The following is a 25049-nucleotide window of genomic DNA, read 5'->3' as shown; positions in this document are numbered from 1 at the left end:
TGCTCAAAGTAGTCAACCACATGGTACTCAGTGTATTTCCAGAAAAGTTTAGGATTCTAAAAACAAGTATCATTTAAGCCATATTTGGAAGAATTACAAAAATGCACCCCAAACACCCTCCAGATTAAGTTTCACAAATGAAGTCATTGACCTGCATTGAGTTGAACACCAACAAGGTGACTCTTCTTCTAAAGTAATGAATATTCTTCAAACGGCAAGGGAGCAGGGGCTGCTGTTTGATGCTGATGACATTGAAAATTTAGGAGAACAGAAAGCCCATCATTTTTCATTTGTATGCAAATTTGTCTGTTCCAGAAATTAACCCCTGGACCCCACGTCAGTTCTCATCTCCAGGAATTTTCTTTGCCAGCACCACACGGTGTAGTCTTGTCGCTATCCTGAGGTCACCCGGCTTCCCCAGTTTAAAAACAACCACCATCCCCAAAGTCACAATGGTGCTTTGTTTACCCTCATTACTGGTGGATAAAGAGCAATAGAAGGAAAGGCCTGTTGTAAAATGCACATCTCTAATGGCCGGCCCCGTGCCAGCAGCATTGAAATGCAAACTGCAGACTCCTTGGGTCCAGCAGCTCAGGCTGACCACTGTCCCCAGCCTTAAGGTGAACCCAGGACAATACACCGATCCTATTACCCTCCTTTTCAGCCAGACCTTCAACTGTTAAAAAGTTCCTTTGTTATTTCCCACCTTAGACAAATGTCACCATCTACATGTGAAGGGGAGAGAGGTGATTGAGGTTTTTAATTGATGTGGATTTAATTATGCTAATTTAGACAGCTGTAAAGCATTTCAGTACAACTGCATAATAGGGGGAACAAATACAGGTGCCCTTCGCTGTAGGGGCTTAATTTTTAACCCAGGTAGCTTTAAAAGAGAAAGGGAGTTCAAAAGCATGGGCAATTTAAGATTTGTGGAGGGCCTCCTCTGGCCTCCTCTGGCCTCCTCTGAAATACTTAGCAGGCTCTACAAGCACCTAAGAGAGAACCGAAAGAAACACTCATTCTCTCTTGATTGAAAACCCCAAACTTGTCTCTAATTAGAATAAACCATTTTAAATGATGGGTTTATCAAGAGATGATTCGAGATAACACTAAACTAGAATTGGGGGATTAGAAATGACTTTTATCTCCATCTCTGGAAATAATCATGCAATGAAAATGGTGATAAAAATTAGCAAGAATACTTAGATTTTCTGTCTTTCTTCTTTTTAAAGGAAGGGACTTGAGATATTTTGAACTTTAGTGACAAGGTGAGTCTACCTCAAGACATCACTAATGTGACTTCCATGCCACTACTAGCAATACACGGATGTTACATATAGCATCATCGGTGGGAACAGAGGAATCATTTCGTCTTGAAATTGTTTTATAATAATTATATTTTGGGGGGAGGGGGAGTTGGTGAGTAATGCAGCAAATCCTATTTAAGTTGTGCTGCGTCTTAAACAAGAATGACATGGGATCCTACGCACCATACAGATGCTGAAGAAACCCTAGCTGGTGAATTCACCGCTCTGAAAGAAGGCTTGATTTTAAAGGGCAATACTGGACAGGCCAGTATATAACAGCCTGAATGGAGAGGAAGGAGTTGAAGAGCTTTATGACTTTTTTTGCAGCTTGCCCGAGTAGGGAGGTCTGAAAATGCTTCAGCTCCTCTGTTCCCATTCACCTCTGGGTTATGCTTTCTTCGAGGCTCAAGCTGTCCCTGCAGACACCGAGGGGCTCCTCCTAGGAGGCCTATTACATTTCCAGGGGACAAAGAGCTTACAAATGAATCATCTTCCTTTCTCCCAGCCATTTCCTTCTCAACCCTGTCAGGCTTCTCTTCTGTGCCTTTTCCTTTGTCCTCTACTAATCAGAAATGTAATTAACCAGCAAAGAAAAGAAGCAGGGGCATCTGTCCTGTGCTCCACAAGGAGGGCGGAGACTCACGGTTCCAATGCTGCCCCAGTTGTGGTGAAAACACAAAGATGTGGGCTTGAATTTTGACTCTGGGTTTTGCTCATTCTTCAGATCTTGGATGAGTTACTTAATGTCACTGACTGAATAGATTTACCAAATGAAATAACATAACCATTCGTAGTTCACACATTTGGTGGTGCTATGTGAGATATAAAAAGTACCTAATATTCTGTCGAGCCCCCAGGACCCATAAACCATGTTTGTTCTTTTCCTCTTGCCATGACCCCTAATGCATAACACTTTCTCCATCCCAGTTCCCCCTACCTTCTTGTCCTTGTCATTTATCCAAGGCTTCTTTATTCATTTCCATCTTATTTTCTCCACTCTTGCAAATTTACCCTTTAATCTTTTTTATTTCCTTCCCGTCTTCTGCCAATTTATTACATATTTATTTTCCTTTTTGTCATTTCTCACAAATTCCTTCAGTACCTTCCTCTCATCTTTTCCCCCTTTGGGAGTTACAACAAGAGTGGAGAAGGGAGACTGTTGTCAAAATGGGGATCTCAAAGGAATGGATGAAAAAATAATATTTAAGAACTCTGTGGATGAAATTCTGATGTTACTTTGCCTAAAGGAATTCAAAATAGTGTGTGACTGTTCTAAATCCATACAAATTATTTTGTTCTATCTCTATGCTATAAGCATAATCTAAAATATGGAAACCAGCTTTGTAAAAACAGTATGAAAACATTGCAACACAGATTGATTGAGGATTTGATTGGAGCAGCTATATGACTCTGTTCTGAAATGGTGTAGAAATGGCAAGAATAATAAGGATGGTAGCAGTCTTTTGACAGTATTTTGATAAAACGTACTGCTACTAATGTAATAATAACAGGATTTTTGTTTCTAGCAACATGGCAAGCTGAAGTAACACAAACGAGTCTTTCTCTGCCGACTGGTGGGCATGCTGGATACAATATAACAAAAGTATAATGCATAGTTAAGCTTGAAAAAAATACAATTGCTTCTGAAATACAGAAGAAATTTGTGGTCAGAGTGATAAGCATAGATCTGACACCACAGTAAGTGTGGAAGATACTGGTTTAAGAAAGCAACAAGGATATGTGCTTCTGCTTTCTGCAAAGGAAGAGGTAAATTCTCAACAAATAGTAGACCCTCAAAGATGAGCTATGCAAGTGTGCACCTACACTGAGTAATTTGAAAATCTCAAATAAAGACCATACTACAAAAGAAAGAAGAGAAAAGAAAGGAAAGGGAAGGGAAGGGAAGAAAATAAAAGGAAGGAAAAAGAAAGTGAACCCAACAAAAAACAAGTCCTAAACATAGATGTAGGGACACTGACCCAGCGTGGCAGGCTCGATACTCTTAAAGTGAAGAAAAGCCCACTATGCCAAAATGACAAGCCATACAAGGTAATAAGTTTCTGTATGGAGAATCAGAAGACACAACAGAAAGATTAGTACCCTTGATACTTTAGTGTAATAAAATATAAGAATTTATAAAATAGTGTGTTTAGAATGATAAAATAGATTAAAGTAGGAAAAGCTATAAAAATGAAAGAATAAAATATACTTTTTTAAAAAGTAAAAACAAATTTGAAAACTAGCCAAAAACTTTAAGAGATTGAGAAATATGTTCATTAAAATGAAAGTCCTCAATGGATGAGATATTCAATAGCTAACAAGGTATGCCTAAACCAGAAGACATGTCTACGAAAATTATCTCCAATTAGTACAGAAGAAAGGAGAACAAATGCAAGTTTTTAATGCTATGAGACATGAAGGAAAGGACATGGTCAAACTTATATCTAATAAGAATTATAGAGGGATGAAATGAATTAAAATAAATATATATCTAGGTACAACATAGTAGAATAAATAATGCTAAACTTAAAAATACATACATATTAAAAGCAACTAGAAAGAAAACTCAGATTACCTAAAGAACAAAAATTAGGCTGAAGCAGACTTTTCATCAATAAAAATACAACAAGCAGAAAATGGAATAATATAGTCAAAAGTATGATGGGGGAAAAAAACTGTCAATTTAAAATTTTATATTCAGATCAACTATAATTAAAAAATATGATAAAGAGGTTTTTGAATAAAAACTGATAGAGTTGACCATTCTCAGATTCCTTACTGAAAGAACTACTAAAGGATGTACTTCGGTAAGAAGAACACTGAGCCAGAAGAAAGGAGAGATACAAACCACAGTAATCAAATAATTTAGTAAATTTGTGGGTAAATCTAATTAAATATTGCAGTAAAAATATAATGACTTCTCTTTGCTAGAAACCATAAATGCAATTTAAAATCATAGAAAGTCCAACCATTTCATGAATCACAGTAAAGGTGTATGGAAATGGGACTAACACTTACTGAAATTTCATTAGCTTACATCATGTTTCTATAACTTTGTTACAACAAATTTCAGAAATAATAATTTGGGGAATTCCTTTTGGAGAAGATAGGATTCTCAATGTGGAGAACAACTGAGAAGAAGAGAGATTTCAATGCAGCCACAATTACTGATTTCCCTTAGGACAAATTATGCAACAACAAAAGTCAGACAAATGAAAAACCATGGTATGGTACACAGGAAATTCACTGGACCAAATTAAAAAAATGTGCGATTTTGTTCTAGATCTGCCACTAATTTTGTTACCTTAGATTGTTGATTTCTCCCTTGCAGTTCTCTTTTTCATCACGGATAAAATGAAGGATTTTGAATGTTTGTTAAGTTTTCCCTCATCAAATAAAAAGACCATGATACTTTGAGGTAATAAGAGAAGTGAGGGCAAGAGGTAGTCTACGGTGTCCCTTCTCATACCCTCCCCCTCCCCCCATCTACACAACTGGACTTCACTAATTTTAGTATGCCTACTAATCAGAAAAGGGTTTTTTTTTTTTTAAAGATTTTATTTATTTATTTGACAGAGAGAGATTACAAGTAGGCAGAGAGGCAGGCAGAGAGAGAGGAAGGGAAGCAGGCCCCCTGCTGAGCAGAGCGCCAGATTTGGGACCTGATCCCAGGACCGTGAGATCATAACCTGAGCCGAAGGCAGCGGCTTAACCCACTGAGCCACCCAGGCGCCCAAGGGTTTGTTTTTAAAGGAGTCTGTGGAAGGCACCATCAACTGACTCCCCAGTAGCCATCATTACCATTCCTCTTTCAAAAAGAGAATACCAATTTTGGTCAGGTTGGCAATCTGCACATTTCAATACTTCTTTGATACTCTTTGCTAAAAACCAAATTCAACTGAGTAAAATTTACTTTATTCAATGATTCCTGAATCAGGCAACAACCCATCCAGCAAACTGAAAGAAGCTCTGATGAGCTATACAAAATGGAATACTCTTATGTGTGGAAGGAAGCAGGATAAAAAAAAAAGTTATTAGCAAAGAGCGGATTATTTCAGATAAGGCTCCCTTTCCATGGTGGATGGAGGGAATCTATCATGCAGATTCCTTCACTGATGCTGACCACGTAACCCCATATTGACTGCTTTAAAATCACATTCTGGGGAGAGACTGAAACTACGATTAGGTTAGATATTAAGTCTTGGTTTGCTATGTGGGGCTAGCACAAGAGACTACTTTGGGCCTACTGTCTCTTTTTTAACACCTTGGTGCTTGGAAAGGCCATGTGACCCACATCTACCCAATGAGACAAAGTTGGAAGGCCCACACAATTTCTGCAAAAGCTCTGGGGTTTTGTCTGTTTGTTTGTTTAATTTGACAGACAGAGATCACAAGTAGGCAGAGAGGCAGGCAGAGAGAGAGAAGGAAGCAGGCTCCCTGCCAAGCAGGGAGCCCAATGTGGGGCTCAATCCCAGGAATCTGGGATCATGACCTGAGCTGAAGGTAGAAGCTTTAACCCACTGAGTTAGCCAGGTGCCCCAAGCTTTGGCTTTCTTGGTGTGTAGACATGTAGCAGCCATCTTGAAGCCATAAGACAATATAGCTCAGGAAAGAAGCAAGAGAAACGTATTGAAATCTGTCCTGATGTTGTGAACAATTGATCCAAAGCCGGCAGCTACCTTCCTCCAGACATTTTGGTAAGGAATATAATGAAGCCTCTCTTGTTCAAGCCAAGTTTTCAGCTTTCTGTTACTTTCTGTTACTTTCAGCTGAACACACTCTTAACTGATAAAGAAGAATCTATTAAGGTTTGATTGTATGTGCGCAGAGTTGTTAGTGAGGACACATAAAACCAGACAACTTAAAATACAAGTTCAGAAAAGTAAACTTGAACGTTGAATTCCATCTGCACTTTGCATAATGGAAGGTATTTTACATTTGTTACTGAAAATTAAAACAAATAGCTAAATATATTGACTTATATTTATAGATACTGATTGTACAAACCTGTAACTAAGGCTTCAATGCATAAATACTCTTCAAGTTTACCAACCCAGTTTGAAGCAGGTATTTTAAGTATGGTAAAACATCTGACGCTTAAATCTTCTAAAATTTGAGAAACAAATGGGCAGGGCAGATAAAAAGTGTTGCATATGTGATTTCCTCTGATTTTATGCAGTTTAACTTTTGCTGTTTTCTGCTGTGAGTCATAGTCCGTCTGGAATTAGGATATTAGAAACCCATGTCACTGAGATTCAGTCTGCTGTTAAACAGCCTGAATATTTTGTTTCCTATATAAAATAATAGATTTACATAACATTCATAATCGATAAACATACATTACTATAGTTTTGACACATTTAGTTGGAATGCCTTAAAAATAGAGGTTCACATAATGTTCTCATTTAGTTTCATTGAGGACATTTCCCTATATTTCTGGTTTTTCTTGAACTAACCAATATTTATTAAAAGATATATTTAAGGTTCCTGCTTTCACAGGTTCTTTAAAACCTTTAGCATGGTTGGAAAAAAAAAAAGTCACACAGTTTGTATATGTTTTAAAATGTGGCTTGTTGGAGTAAAACAGGTAGAGAAAGGCAAATCTCATTCTAAGGTTTTGTGCTTGGAAAGGGAAAATTTTACTAATAGTAAAATAACCCTGAAGGTCTGTTTAAAAATGGGCTTCTTTTTATGCAGAATTTGAGTTGGGGCAGGGGTTGGGACAGAAGACCAGGTGCTTTCCTATTTACTTTTTAAAAAGTCAGAAACCTGTTAGTTTTTAGGGGAAAGAAAGTCATGTGATACAAAGGAGGAGAGCACGAACTATGGGCTCAGACAGATCTGGTTTCAAATTCATACAAATTATTTTATTCAGTATACAGTCATTTAGTCCTTACATGGTAAGGACTCCATTAGGGCCCAGAGATAAAATGGGGAACAAAATAGCTGCAGTTCTTGTTCTCATGCAACTAAAAGTCTAGTAGAGAAAACTCAAAGGAAGGCTTGCAGGGCACCTGGATGGCTCCGTCTTCTGCCTTCACTCAGGTCATGACCTCAGAGTCCTGGGATCCAGCCCCGCATTGGGCTCCACTTCTCCTTCTGCCTGCTGTACTCTCTCTCTGTCAAATAAATAAATAAACTCTTGAAAGAAGAAAGGAAGGAAGGAAGGAAAGAATGAAGGAAGGAAGAAAAAGAAAGGCTTCCATACAAATGCCTATGAAAAAAGAACTGCTGGGAGCTTGAAGAGCTAGAAGTGGTCCTGAGTCAACCTGGGAAGGGAGAGAAGTGAGTCCCTAAAGAGAACATTCAAGTTGCAGTTTTAATGATAAAAAACCTGAAGCAGGAGCAAGTGTCCACACCAAGGGTACAATGTGCGCAGCAGTCCTGGGGTGAAGGCCAGTATTCAAGCATATAATGAGTGACTCTGTCTGGGTATCCTTGGTCAAGAAGAGAATCATCTCTTGCTTTCTGGGTAACCATTGGCAGGTTACTTGACCTCCATACATCTCACATTCCGATTCTGCAGGATATTGTGATAATTAAATACGATAAACTATATTGTGATAATTAAGTATTGTGAAATTAAATGATAATTGTTGATTTCCTGTACAGAAAAGGGCCTGACATCTAATAGATGCTGAATAAAACCAAGTTCCCCTTCCCCTCTTCACACTGAAATTACACGAAGTCATTCATTCTACTGCAGTAGCTACGGATATAATGAAACTTTTCGTATGATTGACTGTCTGATATTTCATGTGCCAATTCAAAGCCATCTCATGTTTATTTATTTAAGGTATTCTTAGTCTTGTCACTCATTCCTCGGATCAACTAGTTAGTTTCCATTCTTATGGGCTCTGATTAGATTGAACACAATGCCTTTTCTTATCAGAGCTCACTGTTGTCATGAACCTGCTCCCCTGGTGTATTAGGGTTCTCCAGAGAAACAGACCAAGGGGATGCGAATATACGTAGAGAGAGAGAGAAGAATTTATTTTAAGAAATTGGCTCTGTAGATTGTGGGGACTAGCAAGTTTGCAATCGACAGAGCAGGCAGCAGGCTGGAGACCTGGGAAAGAGCTGATGCTGTATCTTGAGCATGAAGGCAGTCTGGAGGCTGAATTCCTTCCTTGGAGAGGGACCTCAATCTTTTCTCTTAAGGCTTTTTCATCTGATTGGAGGAGGGTTACCCACATTATGGACAGTAATCTGATTTCTCAAAGTCTACCGTTTGGGTCATATCTAAAAAATATCTTCACAGCTACATGTGTTTGACAAAAATTTGGGGACCATAACCTAACCAAGTTGACACATAAAATTAACCATCATTCCTAGCCGGGCCGACGCAACGTGAGGTGAGGGCTTTACCCCAAGGCTGCTGTCTCCCCTAAGGGACTGGTTCTCTGGGGTGGCCTGAGGAGATAGAGCTCCTCCCCATGGATAGGAATGCATGCCAGTTGACCTCTGAGCCAGTGTCAGAGGCACGTGAATTCAAGACATCAGGGAAGGCCACAGAGAGAGAGAGGTTCAGAGACGGAAAAGCATCCACAGAGGTAACAGGAAGGGAGAGAGACCATGTGGCAAAGGGAAGGCTTGATTGCTTAGAAATCAGCGGGGAGAAAGGAGGCTACACGAGTACAAGTGCAAGCAGGAGGCGTACCATCAGGGACAGAGAGGGGCATGAGGAAGGCAACAATGAGCAACAGGAAGCCGCGAACACTGCTGTCGAGGAGTCACAACGATAAGGGGATCTCCAGAGGCACAGTTTTAGTCAAGTGATACTTCAGTTTCACCTGGGTCCTAAATGTGCAGCCGTGGTTGTGCCTGAACAATGCTCCAGAACCCCCAGGCCTACAACTGGAAGAGGACTATTCTTCCACACTGTCGTACATTGTCTTCGTCTGTTTGGAGGGCTAGAGCCAAAAACCAAGACAGGGTCTCAACAGCAGAGACTGATTTCTCTCAGTTCAGGAGGCTGATGTCATTGTGGCAAAGGCCTTTCGTCTGGTTCATAAAAAGCCACCCTCTCCTTGTGTTCTTATATGGCAGAAGGGGTGAGAGCTGTATGGAACTGTATGGGTTCTATTTGATGAGAGCACTAATCCCATTTATCATGGCTCCATTCTCATGACCTGATCGCATGCTAAAGATCCTGCCTCCTAATATCATCACATAGGGCATTAGGATTCCACATAGGCATTTTTGGGGGGACCCAAAATAAGCATTCAGATCTTAGTGTTTTCTGGCTACAGACCTTGACTTGCCTCCCTATCCACCTTGGGTAATGATTTTGAAATTTGAGCCCAGGGTTTCATATCTGTAAAATGGAAATAATGCTATTTCAGTTGTAGTGAAATTCAATGGGATAATCAATATATCAAAAGTCGTTAACATTGTGCTTAGCCAGTAGTGTTAAATAAATGTTAGCCATTATCATAAACTGTATCCATCTCCTCCATCCAAACCATGTTGGAAAGTTAATCTCTGGCTGCTACAAATGACTCTTCCTTATGCACATGTATATAATTTTTAAAATTCTGAGTATGTTAATACATTTCTATTGTATTTCATTTGTGTTTGTTCCATACCTCTGTATTTCCCACTAAAAGTTAAGGTCTCATAATGTCTTTCATAGTCCCCAGAATGTCTCGCTAGTCATAGTGAACGCACATTTATTGAGAACATACTATGCTCAGGGTCCCATACCAGATGCTATTCTCTACAGTGGACTAATGTGTTCCTCAGTAAGGAACATTTTCACAAACTACATGCGAAGTCTCACCACCAAAGTGAGAGTATAATAATAGAAACCTGGAGGCCATACAACTGGGTAACTAGGGGTAATTTCAAAGACAAGTTCAAGATTCAGGAAGTCATAATCAGTTTTCAGCATTGAGGAAACGTCTGCTCTACACAAACAGGACACTCCTTAGCTTCAGAAGTGTTGTAAGATGACCTGACACAAAGATATATTCTCTGTTGAGTCATTTTTCTTTCAAAAGGGGATCTACAATTATAAATTTTTATTAGATACTAGCAGCGTTCTTGACACTAAACAGACACAGCAAGTTGCTAATCACAGCAAGGGTCATTTATTTTCTATTTTGGGTCACTTATTTTCTCTACTGAAGGAAAGTAGCATGACAGCTCTCTGTTCATAATGCCAAATTCAAAAATTCATTTTCTTTTTAAAATCTGAGTATCTGTTCCTTCTAACCACACCTCCCTTTAAACCTGGTCTTTGCATCTCTCTCCATAGTTTGCAAGACCCTGCTTAGCAAACAAGACACCCATCCATGGGAATCGAAGGTTAAAGGAAAACTGAACCCCATAACTAGGTTGTATGAGCAGAGGGGTAGATTATGTCCTCAGAGTTGCCTTCTCCATAAGCTCTCCTTCCGCATAGAACCCAAAGAGCCAAAGAGTGTATCTTCCCATGAATGTATTATCAGTACAGACTTGACAATCTTGCTGTTGACAACATTGATTGTACTTCACTTCACTCCCCTCCTGTGGTCCAAAACCAGATCCAACACCCCTGGGCCCACACTGGGGATGTACACAGCAGCTGAAGGGCCAACTGCCAATGGATCTGGAACAGAGCCTTTCCAGCCTCGGCACCTGACTTCCTGGCTGCCTCCCTTTCAGGTCTCATTGGTTGATGTGGCAGCTGTGGTTCTGACAATGAGTTTGGTGTTGGGTCAAGTTTTTGTTTGGCTGATTTATACTCCCTCGTATGCCATTTTCCTTGACTGACCCTTGATTACAGGGAATGTTCTTTATTACCTTTTAAAATCATATGATATCCATAAGCAAAGCTTTGGATTAGAGTTTTTGAAAGCATTACCCATGACTGATTTTTTTTTTCAATGCTGAAATGTAAGAAGTAGGGCTAGAGCCAGCCCAAACCCCATGTTTAGCCCAGCAGTGTATCAAATATCATTTGTAACTTCAGAATAAAATGCACAGAATTTTTTCCCTTCCTAGGAACCTGGATGCAATGTCTGCTTATGTAAACAACTTATAAATGCAAAAGTAGTAAGCGCTTTTATATATTAGAAAGGGTGTGAGAATCTCCCTTTCCCCAAAACTATAAAAGAACAAATATTTGTATTATAATATAGGGAATGGGAAATAAAGATAGGTATAATTCTACTGATGTAGCAGAGCTTTCATTCAATAATTATAAGACAGGTCACTTGCAAAACTTGTTTACACAAGGAAAACAATCTGAAGGTTACTCCTTTTTATTTATTTTTTTTTCCATTTTTATTCATCTAGGGTTTGTTTGTTTGTTTATTTTAAGTAGGTCCCATGCCCAATGTGGGGCTCGAACTCATGACCCTGCAATCAAGAGTTGCACATGCTACTGACTGATCCAGCCAGGCGTCCCTGCTTTTTTTTTTTTTTTTAAACATCCCCTTCAAAACAGACTATAATAATTAATGTCCATAGCATAAAAATTCTGTGATATAATTTATTTCTGCTTTGTTATAAAAAGGCCAAACTGACTGTCAGCACTGAAGATGTTGAAAATAATGCTATATGTTAATGAAATAATTCATTGCTCTTACTGATTCTCCTAATTGTACATTGATATGTTAAAGAATGATCTTTGTTTTTTTTTTATCATACATTTGTAAAGTCTCTAAATATTACAGAGATATGTAAAAGATATGCAGAAACTCTTACATAAAAAGTCTGGTGAATATTCCCTCAAACTTTCTCTCTCTAGTCTAATGTACATAGATATAAAAGTTTACCAAAATGATAGCATACTAGAATTCCTCTTTGTGACCTCATTTTTAAAAATGTCATTTAATATTTCTTAGACATCTTTTCCATGTCATCATGTCTGAAACTGTCTCATTCTTTGAGTGAGATATGTATAAGCATTATAATAAGGGATTCATGGGCTCTGCAACCAAAGGCTTGGCTGGGTCTGAATTCTAGGACCACCATTAGGAATGCTGTGATTTTGACATATTATTTAATTTCTCTGGACTTACTTCCTAAACCCGGAAATGTGATATTAACAACATCTACCTGAAAACGGTCGCTGTGTGGAAATGAAGAGGTGTTGGTTAGTACTTGGTAAGTGAGCAGGTATGACCATGCTGCTGCTGGGGTCATCGGAGGTCTTGTTAGTGCCACGCTGATGGGCATTTAGGCTGACCACAGTTTTTATTCTCACACATGATGTGATAGTGAACATCCTTCTCACTACTGTTATACCAGTGTTGTAAGTATTTCTAAAGGTCAAATTTTAGAACATGTGATTTTTTAATCATAGGTAATATACATTTTTTCAACTGGTAGATATTGCAGAGTAATATCTCTAGAACTATTTACATTATAAATAAGAGTGAAATAGAATAAAATTGGGATTATGGGAAATACTTTATTAAATCTTTTCCCTGGGACCCCCAGGTGGCTCAGTCTGTTAAGTGTCTGCCTTTGGCTCAGATCATGATTCTGGGGTCCTGGGATCCCGCCCTGCGTAGGGTTCCCTGCTCACAGGGAGTCTGCTTCTCCCTCTCCTCCCAACTCATCCTCTCTCTATCTTTCTTTCTCTCCAATAAATAAAAATAAATCTTTAAAAAAATTAAGAAATCTTTTCTGTATTCTTAAAAATGCACAGATTTTTTAAAACAAATGAGCAGGGGATTACTATAATACGACAAAAAATAAATTAATATGTACAGTATATATAAAAATCAGAAACCATTTTTTATATAATTCCCACCATTCTCACAGTTCTGCAAGTCTTTGAGCCCTCTTTCCCCAGAGAAAGAACTCATAGCAACTACTCTGTGTTAACTATGAACTATTAGTATGATAATCACTTACTATGAGCTGCAGAAAATGATATTCCATTAAGACAACTACTCACTAATATTTACCAATCAGGTAAGTAACAAATGTTTATGGAAATTAATAGGTTGAGATATGGAATAATTATGTATTCTTCTAAACGTATGGTAATATTTCTGAAACCCAAATTGAACACATCACCTGACAACTCTACCCCATATTCAGAATTAAGATTGTTCTAGGCTACTCTTCTACAGTTACATTGGATATCATCTTGATATCAATTTCCTTTAATGTTTAGTAATATATGTTATACAGTGGCGTGAAAGGATTCACTCAGTGAACACTGAATAGCAAATATTTTACAATGTCTGGAAACATATATTTGTTTCCAGTTCTTTGACATAAAGCTACTTTGAGACTTTGTCAGGGATAAGAACATCTGATACAATGACAACCCAAGGGTCACTCGATCTCTTTTTATCAACACAAGGTCTTTAAGGGAGGAAAATTTTTTCCTCTACTTTTATAGGTTCTTTGGCTGGTCTAATAATTAAATTGACATAAGACAGATTAACCACAACAACAACAACAAAAACAAATTTAGTTACATATGAAGAGGAGCCCAATAAAAATATGAGACCCAAGGGCAATTCAAGCAGTTGAGGCTTATATGCCATCCTGAACTAAGAAATAGGATAGGGGCCTGGGGCTTTAAAGGGAAGGAGGGTAATCCACAAGACAAGAAGAAGAACAGATGTTTGATAAGTAGATATTTGTACTGCCATACAGATAGGTCTTTCAGATAGACGTTATCTTTGATAATAGCTTTCTTTCTGGACCAGGACCCCTACCTAAATTATTTTAGGTAGTCAAAGGAAAGGTAAAAGTCTTTCTTTAGTCTGCTGGATTTTGATTGCTTTCAGCTCAAAATAATCTACATGCCAAAGCAGCATATTCTGGGGTCACAAATTTTACTACCCTTCAAGCCAAAAAACCTTTTTTTTAAATAATGAAGAGGTTTTGCATCACATTAATAGAAAGGTAAGTGTAAATAGTTATATAGAAGTTTTCCAAAGGTAAATCTGTTCTTATATACAGCAGCAAATATTGTATTCTTTACAAAATTTTGCTTGTTTCCATACTCATTCTTTACAACTGTAGAACCTCTGCACAATGGAATTTTTAAATAAAATAAATAAAAACACTTGACTATTATAATGGAGAATTTTATTTCACCCTTTCTCAAAATAGGTAAATAGGTGGCACTGATATCTTTCAACATCAAAAGCAGTTGAACTTGCTTGTCTAAAAATGGGAATTGGGAGCCAGATAAAAAAATTAATGCACAATTATATTTAAAGAAGAGTTATTCAAAAAACAATGTTACTTTATAGAATTTTATATTTTACATGTTTTGAACATAAGCAATTCTCTATCTCATCTTTTAAACTATAATTTACCTATAATAAGAAAGCCTAATTCTTTGGAAATAATGCTCAGTTAGCATAATTGGCATTATAGAATTTTAAAGTATATTATAGAATATTCTGTCACTCGACACTAAATTGAAATTTTAAAGAAAATGATGGAAATAGCTGTAAGGGGAAAAAAGTAGCCTTTTAAATCTAATTTGTTATGCACTGCAGTAGGGTAATGGATGCAATGAAAGTTCTTTCATGGAGTTCCCATGTCCAAAAGGTATTTAGGTAGCAAAAGATGTTAAGCAGACCCCCTGCAATCCCCCTTTAACTGAAGATAGCAGGAAATAAGGAATATAGGTCTGTGTCCTCCTGATTTTTATTTCCTTAGGAGTACAACTTATGCAAAGGACACCTTAGGCTGCTTAGCAGATCACAAAGGGTGCACTAGACCCCCTTGCTGTCTGCTTAAATAGAGTGATCTAAAGGATGGCTGAAACCATACCGGGAGTTCAATCCTTCAGGTGGGTCTTTTCAAATTCCAATAGTGAGGAGTTACTGGAGAATTGGTAAGGATTTCACTAGGCCCCAGCAGGTTTGAGATCAAAAGCTTTGGTTAAATAAAAGCCTGTTGGGAAATCTTAAAACCTCTTTGTAATGTAACTTTAAAAAGTTAATACAAAGAACCCTTAGACTGAAGCCCGAACAGCACGAACAAAGAGTATATCAAAACTGATTCCATTAAAAGAGAGAGGACATACAAATTCACTTAATTTAAAGAGCAATCCAGTTATATTACTATGTGAGAGAATAGAACTTATACCATACCATCAAGCCCATTTAGAAGATGTGCTCATTTCTTGTTACATATGCCAGATTTCATTCTTTGTCATTCAGATATGCTTTTTAAACAACATATATATTCATTTTCTGAAAAGAGAAAGAGCGATGTGCATTTAAATTCACTCCTAAAGAAGATTCTTTTAAAACAAATTAAAATTAAACTTGATGGGCACCCATCAGTCAGTTGGCTATCTCTTTTTCATGGCATCAAACTGCTAATTGCCCATTCTCCTTAAAATAATAAACCTTCAATTGATATTGATTGGTAGATCATGAATGAGGGCATTAATTATAATATAAGTTTTATAATTAATACCAATCCATTTCTTCACAAGTCACACACTTTTATTAACTGAATTCATCCATTAATGGTTGAATGATAGTATTTTGCTCAAATCAACCCCCCCAAAATCTTTATTTGGTTTTAATGTTTGAATTTTCAATTAGTTCTGAATCTTTCAAAACACTTTCATGTCTTCAATGTGTCTCCCATTTTCACATCAGGTATATGACATGGGTACGTTAAGCACTGTTTACCATTTTGTTTTTCATAAATAGGGATACTGAAGCATACCGTGTAGGACAAATAATGTGCTCTTGACTGAGCCGCCATTTTGAGAGGGCATGGACTAGAAACTTTAGCTCCCAATGTCAAGCCTAAAAATTTTCCAACTGGGCAATGCCTCACAGAGCTCAGAAGGTGATTATAGTTTATGTTAAAAGATAAACTGAGGCATATTAACATTAAGAGTTTATATAAGCAACAATTGATTCAAAAAGGCATCATCGAATCTAGAGATACAAAGGAGTTGTGTGGAGCTGTAGAAAATTAAAGACTTACAGGCTAAAGGGAGCAGGAACAGGAAGTTAGAAAAGACAAAAAGGGAGCTGGTGATTGGAAGGTCACTTCCCTGTAGGGGATAGCAGGAACCTATCTAATGCTGATCAGGGGATTCCCCAACTGACTGGTTTAAGAATCCATTTCTAGAAGAGCCAAAACTATAATTAAGTCTCAGTTTTGGCATACAGGCATAGTATAAACTACTCCTTCTTGGGCCTGCTGTCTAGTTTTTAACACTTAAGTCACACACAACTGAACTCTTTTCCAAGTGTGGTCATTATCAATAGCAAATATCCTGAAATTCTTATATTGATAGTTGGAGAAACTGTGGTCTATGTACCCATATTCAATTCCTTATCTGTATCTTCTCTTGCCTTCTTCGCTCATATCTTCTTTCACTTCTTTCCTTTCACGTCTGTGCTTCTCTCAGTGTGTCATCTGATTAATGACAGGGAAATGGAAAAAGGAGGGTGGTAGATTAAGTCTCTAGGACTTCCTGTGGGAAAGATAAAAAAGCTTTGAAGAGTCAAGAATTCCTTGAACGAACTATCCCAATGAGTTCTTTGTTTGTTTGTTTGTTTTCTCTTTACCAAGTACCAGAAGTCCCTTAAAAAAATGATGAACAAAGATCTCAAGTGACCGACTCTACTGAAAACAAATTTACATTTTGAGAAACCTGCATCCTCACAGAATCTCCAATGAAACAGCTAAGTCAGTACCCCACACTTCACAGGTGTGCCATCAGACATTGGTCCACTCAAAGCTCTTCAGCAAGTTCCTACTGATGTCTGTCCTGATGGAATGCTGTCCGACATAGGTCCTCCATGCAACTGGCCATTTGTGAAATAAGAAAAACTTCAAATCAGCAGTGAAGGGTGCACATGGCTACTAAATCTTTGATTCCCAAATATGTATGTATGAGTCTGCATTGCTTGAATGTATTCACATACATAATCCATATGGATTACATATATGTTCATACTAATATAGTTAACCATTGAGGTGTTATTCTGTTTCAACAGAATTCTGTTCCAACATTCTAAAATTCCAACATTCTGTTCCATGCTCAGTGGGAACTCTGTGACTAGATTATCCCAGTTGGATATTTTGGATACTTTTATAGACATACTAAGACCTTACTATTCCTGAAGTTATTGCTTAATTGTTCAGGGACTTTGAGTTTTTAAATTCATTCCAATACATATTCTAGTATTTGAACTCAAGTCTTGAATTTCAAAAGTTCAAAAATCACTCCCTTAGCAATAAATAACTTGAATGTAAAGGTATTCTTTGAACCCTTGGCAACCATCAGCAAGATTTGGGCCACTAAAGAGATTATTTTAAAAGTAGGTGTTATAGAACCAGTTTTAGGACATTTATAATTTTGTAGTGGGTGGGATACCTGCAAAGATGACCCACAAATTCAGAATTGTTCCATATTGTTTCTTCAGTGACTACCACAGGACACATGATAGATGCTTAATAAATGCTAACTGAGCTAATGAATAAAAAATAGATGAACAATTAGAGGACAAAATGAAACAGATGATTATGTGTTGAATTTTTTTCAGTGACCAAAGGAGAAAAGGCAAAAATTAATATCTAGAATTTTTCAAAGTGAAAATAGCTGTCTTTTCTCACTAATAAATAATGCATGTTCACTGGAAAGTATTCAAATATCTCACAATCATTCCTCTATTAAAGAAAACTAGTTTTAATGATTTAGTACATGTTGTTCATCCATGCACATTGAAGGTTGACATCTGTAAAAAAAAATTGGAACCAAAATATATGTGTACTGTGTTCAATGGCTAACCTTGAAAATTTAACAATATGTTGCTACCTCTCCATACTACAAGTGTCTCTCTTTAACTGCCTAAGGTAGTTTATATTTTATATATCTGATAATGTATTTAGCTCTTTTGACAGATATTTTGGTTGCATTAAATTTTTTACTCTTATAAAGAGCATTTCAATAAATATCTTTTAATATTTTTCAAGTTCAGATTTATTTTCTTGGCATACATTCTAAGACATGAAACAGGCATAAAATGTTGGTAGAATTATTCTCTGAAAAGGTTGTGTTAGTTTATACCCCCACCAACTACATACAAGCCATTGCCCTATAAATTAGTCTGGATAGAATTCATTTAATCTAATAAGAAAAATAATCTCTTGTTTTCTTTTTTCCTTACTGTTGTCTTAAATCTTAGACTATGTAGGGACCATTTAAATAAATCAGTTATTTGATAAATCACACATGGCCCACACATGGAACATGTTCAGTACCAAATTGACTTCCCTCTCCTACCCAACACCTTACTGGAGTGTGTCTCTGCAGTAGATATGAGTTAAGGAAATAAAAAGATCTCAAAATTGGGTTAAATGCACTTAGGAAAGATCAAATCTATGTGTTACATTAAAAAGAAAAAGCTTTTGATTATTGACCACTGTAATTACTTTTCATCCCCTCTATTCATGTGGATAATTAAGTAAATAAAACAGTTCACAAAGTATAGATCCTGTTTTAGGATGCATTCTTCAAGTCATCTTGCTACCAGTAATAATAAGACAACCTACCTATACTGGTTTTGAAGGCTCCAGTGGGATTGTCCACCACATACTCAATAAGCTGCTGACATGATGTGTTGATGGGAGAAAGAATCTGGGAAACAAAGATATGCAACTAAGAATATACCATCAGTGATGTGAATAAAAACCACTTTATATTTCCACAATCCCAGTCTGTTTATGTGCTAAAGTTTGTCATGGAAAAAGAAATTCCACTTTTATAATCCTATGCCAAAGAGTAAACACTGGTCAATATCTCTTGTCCATGAAGAATGGCAGGATCTTTTGGGGAAGGTCCTGAAGATGTCATATGTCTCTTTATGGACTTGGTCAGCACTTCCATGTAGCCTGCCCCTGGGTATGAAACTGTCCATATTTTGAGGTAAAATTATAAAGATCTCCAGCCCTACTCTTTTACTACTCATTATAAAAGGAGTGTGGTGAGCTACCTACTATGTTCAACTACTAAGAGATAGTGGTTGTGTTAGCTGTCTTGCTGTGTAACAAATAAACCCAAAGTTTAGTGGTTTAAAACGCCACACATTCACTATCTCACTGTGGGTTTGGATTCTGTGTCCAACCTAGCAGAGTCTTTTGCATCAGGGCCTATCTCTATAGATGTCTCTGGTGCTGCAGTCACATCAAGGGTCAGCTGAGACAGGATCCATTTCCAAGCTCACATTTACTAATTGGCTGGACTCAGTTCCTTACTGGCTATTGGAATGAGGGTCTCAGTCCCTTGCTGGCTCTTGGCCAGAGGCTACCCTCAGTTCCTTGTCATATGGGGCTCTCCAACATGGGAGCATGGCTCATCAAAGCTAGCGAGGAAGTCACTATGACAGAAGTCGCAGTCTTTTATAACCTAATCATAAAGTGACATCCATATTCTATCACTAAAAGTAAGTCACTAGGTTCAGCCCATAGTCAAGGGGAGAGGATTAGACAATGTCATGAATACTGAGAGGCAGGAATGTTTGGAAGCCATTTTAGAAGGCTATCCACCACAACAAGTGATTTCTCAGTTGATGGCAGTAAAGGAACCTAGGGAAAAGTAGGAAGGAGAATGCTGGGAAACAGTGGGAGAGGAATTCCTTGGAAAAAGGTGCACAATACCCTAGAGATAAACACAGTATCAATAAACACAGATGAGGGGCACCTGGGTGCCTCAGTTGGTTGAGCCTCTCTGCCTTTGGCTCGGGTCATGATCTCAGGGTCCTGGGATCCAGCCCCGCATCAGTCTCCCTGCTCAATGGGGAGCCTGCTTCTCCTTCTCTGTCTACCCTTTCCCCTGTTCATGCTCTCTCTCTAATGTTCCTCTCTTTCTCTAAAAAAAAAAAAAAAAAAAAAAAAATTTATTAAGAGAAAAACAGCACACAGTTAAATCTGGGGGTATTAGCTGGCCTGAGAAAGTGTTTTAAGTCCCAGGTCAAATCAGCATGTACCACGTCAAAGCAATAATGCCTCCAATTATGTATACATTGGGAAAAATCGAAACCACAGGTATTACTGGGTGACGATGGAAAAACCCAAGACAAACACAATAACTGATAACAAAGAAACACAATCTCAAGCAAGAGGAAAAATATTCCATGGCTAATGTAAAAAGGATTATAACTCTTATTCCCTTTAAATGCTGTATCTAAACATTAACATTGACAAAATGAAATTAATGATATTCAAAAGACTCTGAATCTGTATTTATCATATCAAACATATTCATATGCCATTTATTTATCATTTCACAGGTGGAAATTTTGAGGTTTCTTTTTTTGGTAAAGAACATAGACCTAGTGGCAACTTAACGTTTACCCTTACTTTGCACCCACCCCTCACTTTGATAAGATAGTTAGTTCAAGGGAGGGATATACTTGGGGACGATACAACAGAATATAGAAAGTGTAGCTTACAGATCCACACAGAAGTAGGGGGCTCGTTCTTATGATATCTTTGTTATTAGCACGGCTGTTCTAATAAGTTGAGCTAATCAGCTGAGCGTACGTGTGTAGGGGTTATACACGTATTTTCATAATAACAAAAATGAACAGAGATACAGCAGATAAATTGTCTTAACAGGTTATGCTTGGTTTTCGTGTGAAAACTTACTAATTAATGCAAGTGTTGCAATCATTTTTATGACGTTCCCCAAAGATGGCACTTTAAGGGTTATGCCATATGCTGATTGACAGCAGCCATAATTCCATACAATGAGACTGTATCATATTGTTTGAAGTGAGGTGATATTCATCTCTTGAAACTGATCAAACATACAACTGCATCAAACAGTATTACAACATAATCAGGCTGTATGTGGGGACTGCCAAGGTTGATCACCATGTTGTACTCTTTTCCCTCGGACTTCTCTAACAGAAGCTGTGACATACCACTGTTTCCACATTTTCCTCTAAGAACTGCAAAATCTAAGACAGAAGAAAAAAAATCCTGCATAAAATTGTGATTCTGTTATGCTGTGTGAGTGTACATCTGTAGACTGCTTTAGAATAACAAATTTACTCCTGCTAAGATCTCCCTAAATATACAAATAAGAATGTAGTAAGGCCAAGATAGAAAGCAAAGACCAAACAAGGTGAAAATAATTCAAATGCCCTTTGTTTGTTTTTTTTCAGTAAACAGAAAACTTGGAAGAAATGACTTAAAAAAAAATGCTTTCCAGTGTCTGTAACTCACAACCATAATTTTTTTCTAATGTGCTGTTTTGCAAAACCACTTGATTTTTCTACAGACCTTGGGGCTATTTTGGCTTCGGAGGAAAATGATTAAGAGTCTGTCCCTACCCACTCTCAGTTGCTGCTGATTTTGGAAAGAAGAATGAAGATGGGTGTGAGTGAATGAGGGTGATTTAGCTATTCTCTTGGTGGCATTCTTAATGGCATGGAGTCCAATAACACAGTGGCTTGTAGAGTGATGCAATTTAGGGACTGCCCTTTTATTACTAGCCATCTTCCCATCTGCCCATGCATCCATGCTTCCATCCATCCACCTATCCAATAACCTATAAAAAAGCCATTGAGATATTTGGGCAACTCTGTTCCAGAAAGTTTACAAAGAAACGGGGTGCTCAGATGAGAGTCATCTCTTCATGGTGATATTCATGGAGAGATATGTTAACAATCCTGGTTCTCTAGTGTGAATCCATGCAAGTCTCCAAGACGTTTTTTTAAAATTTCTACTTTAATTCCAGTTAGTTAACATGCAGCATTGTACTAGTTTCAGGTATATAATAGAGTGACTCAACACTTCCACACAACAATCAAAAACTTGCAAAGAAATCTAGACACAGAATATAAATAAGTCATTTTTTTTCCTGAATACTAATGTTCTTTAACCCTCAAACACTTGAATATGTTTTCTACAAATGAGAACATCTTCCTACTTAACTGCAACACAACCAGTAAAAGCAGATGAACTTTGATACACCCCTGACCTTTAGTCAATAGACCACGCTCTAGAGTCATTCATTGATGCAACGATATTTTTTGTTACCAAAAGATCCAGTTGAGATCACATGCTGCATTAAGTTGTCATGTCTCTTTGGTCTCCTCCAGTCTGGAATATTCTTCAGTCTGCCTTGGATTTTTTACGATTTTCATGCTTTTGAAGATGAGTCTTGTTATTTTGCAGAATTTCCTTTGGTTTAAGTTTGTTGGATGTTTCCTCATGATTAGATTCAGGTCACAGTGTCATAGAAGCAAGAATGAATTCCTTGCAATGCATCATACCAGTTCATGCATGATTTCAATAACTGATTCTGACTTGGTTCTTTCAGCAAAGTTCTGTGAGTCACAACCATTCTCATTATTTATCTGGAAAGAAGTATTTGCCTTGGACCTCATTCCTGAATGATATAGGTATAAAGTATGAAATATACATGACTATAGAATTGTTGATTGACAACTATTTTCTCTCAACATTTTGCAGATATTATTTTATTTTGCCTATTATGTTGCAATTGAGAAGTCTATTGTCAATCTCATTAGCATTCCTTTGTAGATAATCTGCATTAATAGGTTGATGTTTGTCCTATTCCTGTTACTAAATCCTTATGAAGTTTTTACAATAAGGGACTTTTTCATTCAAAACACCCTTTGTGTAAATATTTGTGGTGTGTAAATTTTATATATAAATATATGTATAACCTCGTATCTATTTTCTTTACAGCCTCAGATTTACTTCCAAGTTCATGAATTCCACATAAGCTGCATCTAATATGCCCTTAAAACCACTGATGGCATTTAACTTTGAGGGCAATATTTTATATTTCTAGAATTTCTAATTCGTTCTTTTTTCAAATCTATCTGTATCTTATTTTTAATGCTCTTATTTTTCCTTCTCTAATGCTTTAGACAGTTTAAATCCATATATATTACAGTCTTTCTGATTATTATTACTGATTATTATCTGATAATAATCAGATATTACTTCCTGCAAGTATAATTCTGCTGCTTTTTCTCTTTTCTAAATCTCTCAAGGTGGATTGTTACCTTGTATGTTTTGGAATTTTGAATGGTGAACTCATCTTTGATTGTCTTCAGCTGGAGACATCACATATGTCCTGGGATAAGCTTGTACAGCACTAGATTTGCTCTCAGTTTACTTCTGTTTTGGAATACATTGACATCTCAACACGAAGTGTTAGAGGCCATGCACTTTGAACACCAAGCTCATATGATTTGTGTTCAATCATATAAATCACATGGCATGTCTGTGTTTACAAATTCTCTGGGAAAGTTTATTTCCCACCTGCACCCAAGGGTAGATACCTTACTTCCTTTTTTTCTCTTTGTGCTAGTTTGCAGATTATTTCCTGTCTACCATTTTACCGAAAGAGTAGTCCTTAAATGATCCTGGATTTTTCTAAGTTTCAGTTTCAATACCCCCTCCCTGCATCTCCCTCAGAATTTCCAAGACTTTGCTTTCTGTGTATCTCCGAGTATGAACATGAAAGCTCCTAAGTTTCTGAGACATAACCATCACCCTAGCCTACCCCAGTTTATTTATAGCCTGCCTTGTTAGTTTATGTCATTATCACATGGGTTTTCAGTTCTCTCTTCCTTTTGGTCCCGGGTGATGTTTCTTACTTTCTTGTGACCTCAACCATAGATTTAAGAGCATTTATTTTATTGTATCTAGAATTTTAGTATTTGCAGTGGTAGAATTTTCAGGATATCTACACCATAATAATCCTGTAACTGGAAGTCTTTTCTTGATATCCCATAGGCATCTTAATTTACCACAAACCATTCTGGTGGGCTTCCTCACAAATCTGGATCTCTGCCAGGGTTTCCCATCTCAATTTCACAAACCAGAAAGTCATTCTAGTCTTTCTTTCTCCTTCACTGTCTAACCAACCACGAAGCCCCCTTGATTTCTCCACTGAATCAAGTCCTGAGCTAATCCACTTGTCTCCATCTCCCATGCCCCTGCTTTAGTGTAAGCCACACCATCTTCCCCTGTGACAACCTCTTAATTCTCCTCCTTCCAATCCATTATTTATACTGCAACCAGAGAAAACTTTCTAAAATCATTCTGAGAAATTTACTTTTCTGCTTAAGACCATGAATATATTTCTATTGTCCTTTAGATAAATAAATAAACAAATAAATAAATCCTTAATATGGTGTATTCCATGTGGCTTATTCACCTCCATCACTAATTAATCCAACAAATACATACTAAGCAGCTACTATTGGGCATGGTACTTAGTACTGGGCTTATAGTGTGTACTAATTTGTCCCCCCAAAATTCACAGTTGACATCCTAACCCCCAATGTGATGGTATTAGGAAGTGAAGTGATTAGTCATGAGGGTGGAGGCCTCCTGAGTGGGTTTAATGCCCTTATAAAAGAGTTCCCCAAGATCACCCCTGCCCCTTCTATCAGGTAAGAAAAACAAGCAAGATGACAGTCTATGTCGAGGAAGTGCGCTCTCACCAGACACTGAATATTTCCAGACACTTAATCTGGGACCTCCAGCCTCCAGAAGTATGAAATCTTAACAGAAACTTATTTTTCTCACAATTTTGGAGTCTTTGGAGGCTAGAAGTTCAAGATCAAGGCATTGATAGAGTCGATTTCTGGGGCTTCTCTTGTTGTCTTATAGATGGTTATCTTCTCCCAGGTCTTCACATGAGTTTGTTTCCCTTTTTGTGTGTCTGTGTTGTGTACTAGTCTTCTCTTCTTATACAGACACCAGTCGGACTGAAAGAAGGCCCACTCTAATAACCTCATTTTAATT

The 25049-nt window shown here is 37.4% G+C and overlaps 1 protein-coding gene across 11 annotated transcripts in view; it reads right to left on the bottom strand.

The window, feature by feature from the left end:
* GTDC1 (glycosyltransferase like domain containing 1) overlaps positions 1-25049 on the bottom strand; it is a 443212-nt gene that overhangs the window by 6814 nt on the left and 411349 nt on the right. For 7 of the 11 annotated variants that reach the window (XM_032356203.1, XM_032356201.1, XM_032356206.1 and 4 more), the window contains 3 exons: positions 18807-18891; positions 16567-16722; positions 14691-15472 (listed from right to left, as the gene is read on the bottom strand). In XM_032356203.1, the coding sequence (XP_032212094.1) occupies positions 16661-16722; positions 18807-18891 (147 nt within the window). In that variant the 3' untranslated portion in view covers positions 14691-15472; positions 16567-16660. Of the gene's footprint in view, positions 1-14689; positions 15473-16566; positions 16723-18805; positions 18892-25049 lie in introns of those variants that run through there. The other 4 variants (XM_032356202.1, XM_032356209.1, XM_032356210.1 and 1 more) reach the window with 4 other exon arrangements.

This window comes from Mustela erminea, chromosome 8, assembly GCF_009829155.1.
Source record: "Mustela erminea isolate mMusErm1 chromosome 8, mMusErm1.Pri, whole genome shotgun sequence".
NCBI lineage: Eukaryota > Metazoa > Chordata > Mammalia > Carnivora > Mustelidae > Mustela > Mustela erminea.
This window is presented reverse-complemented; position numbering and strand designations above follow the sequence as displayed.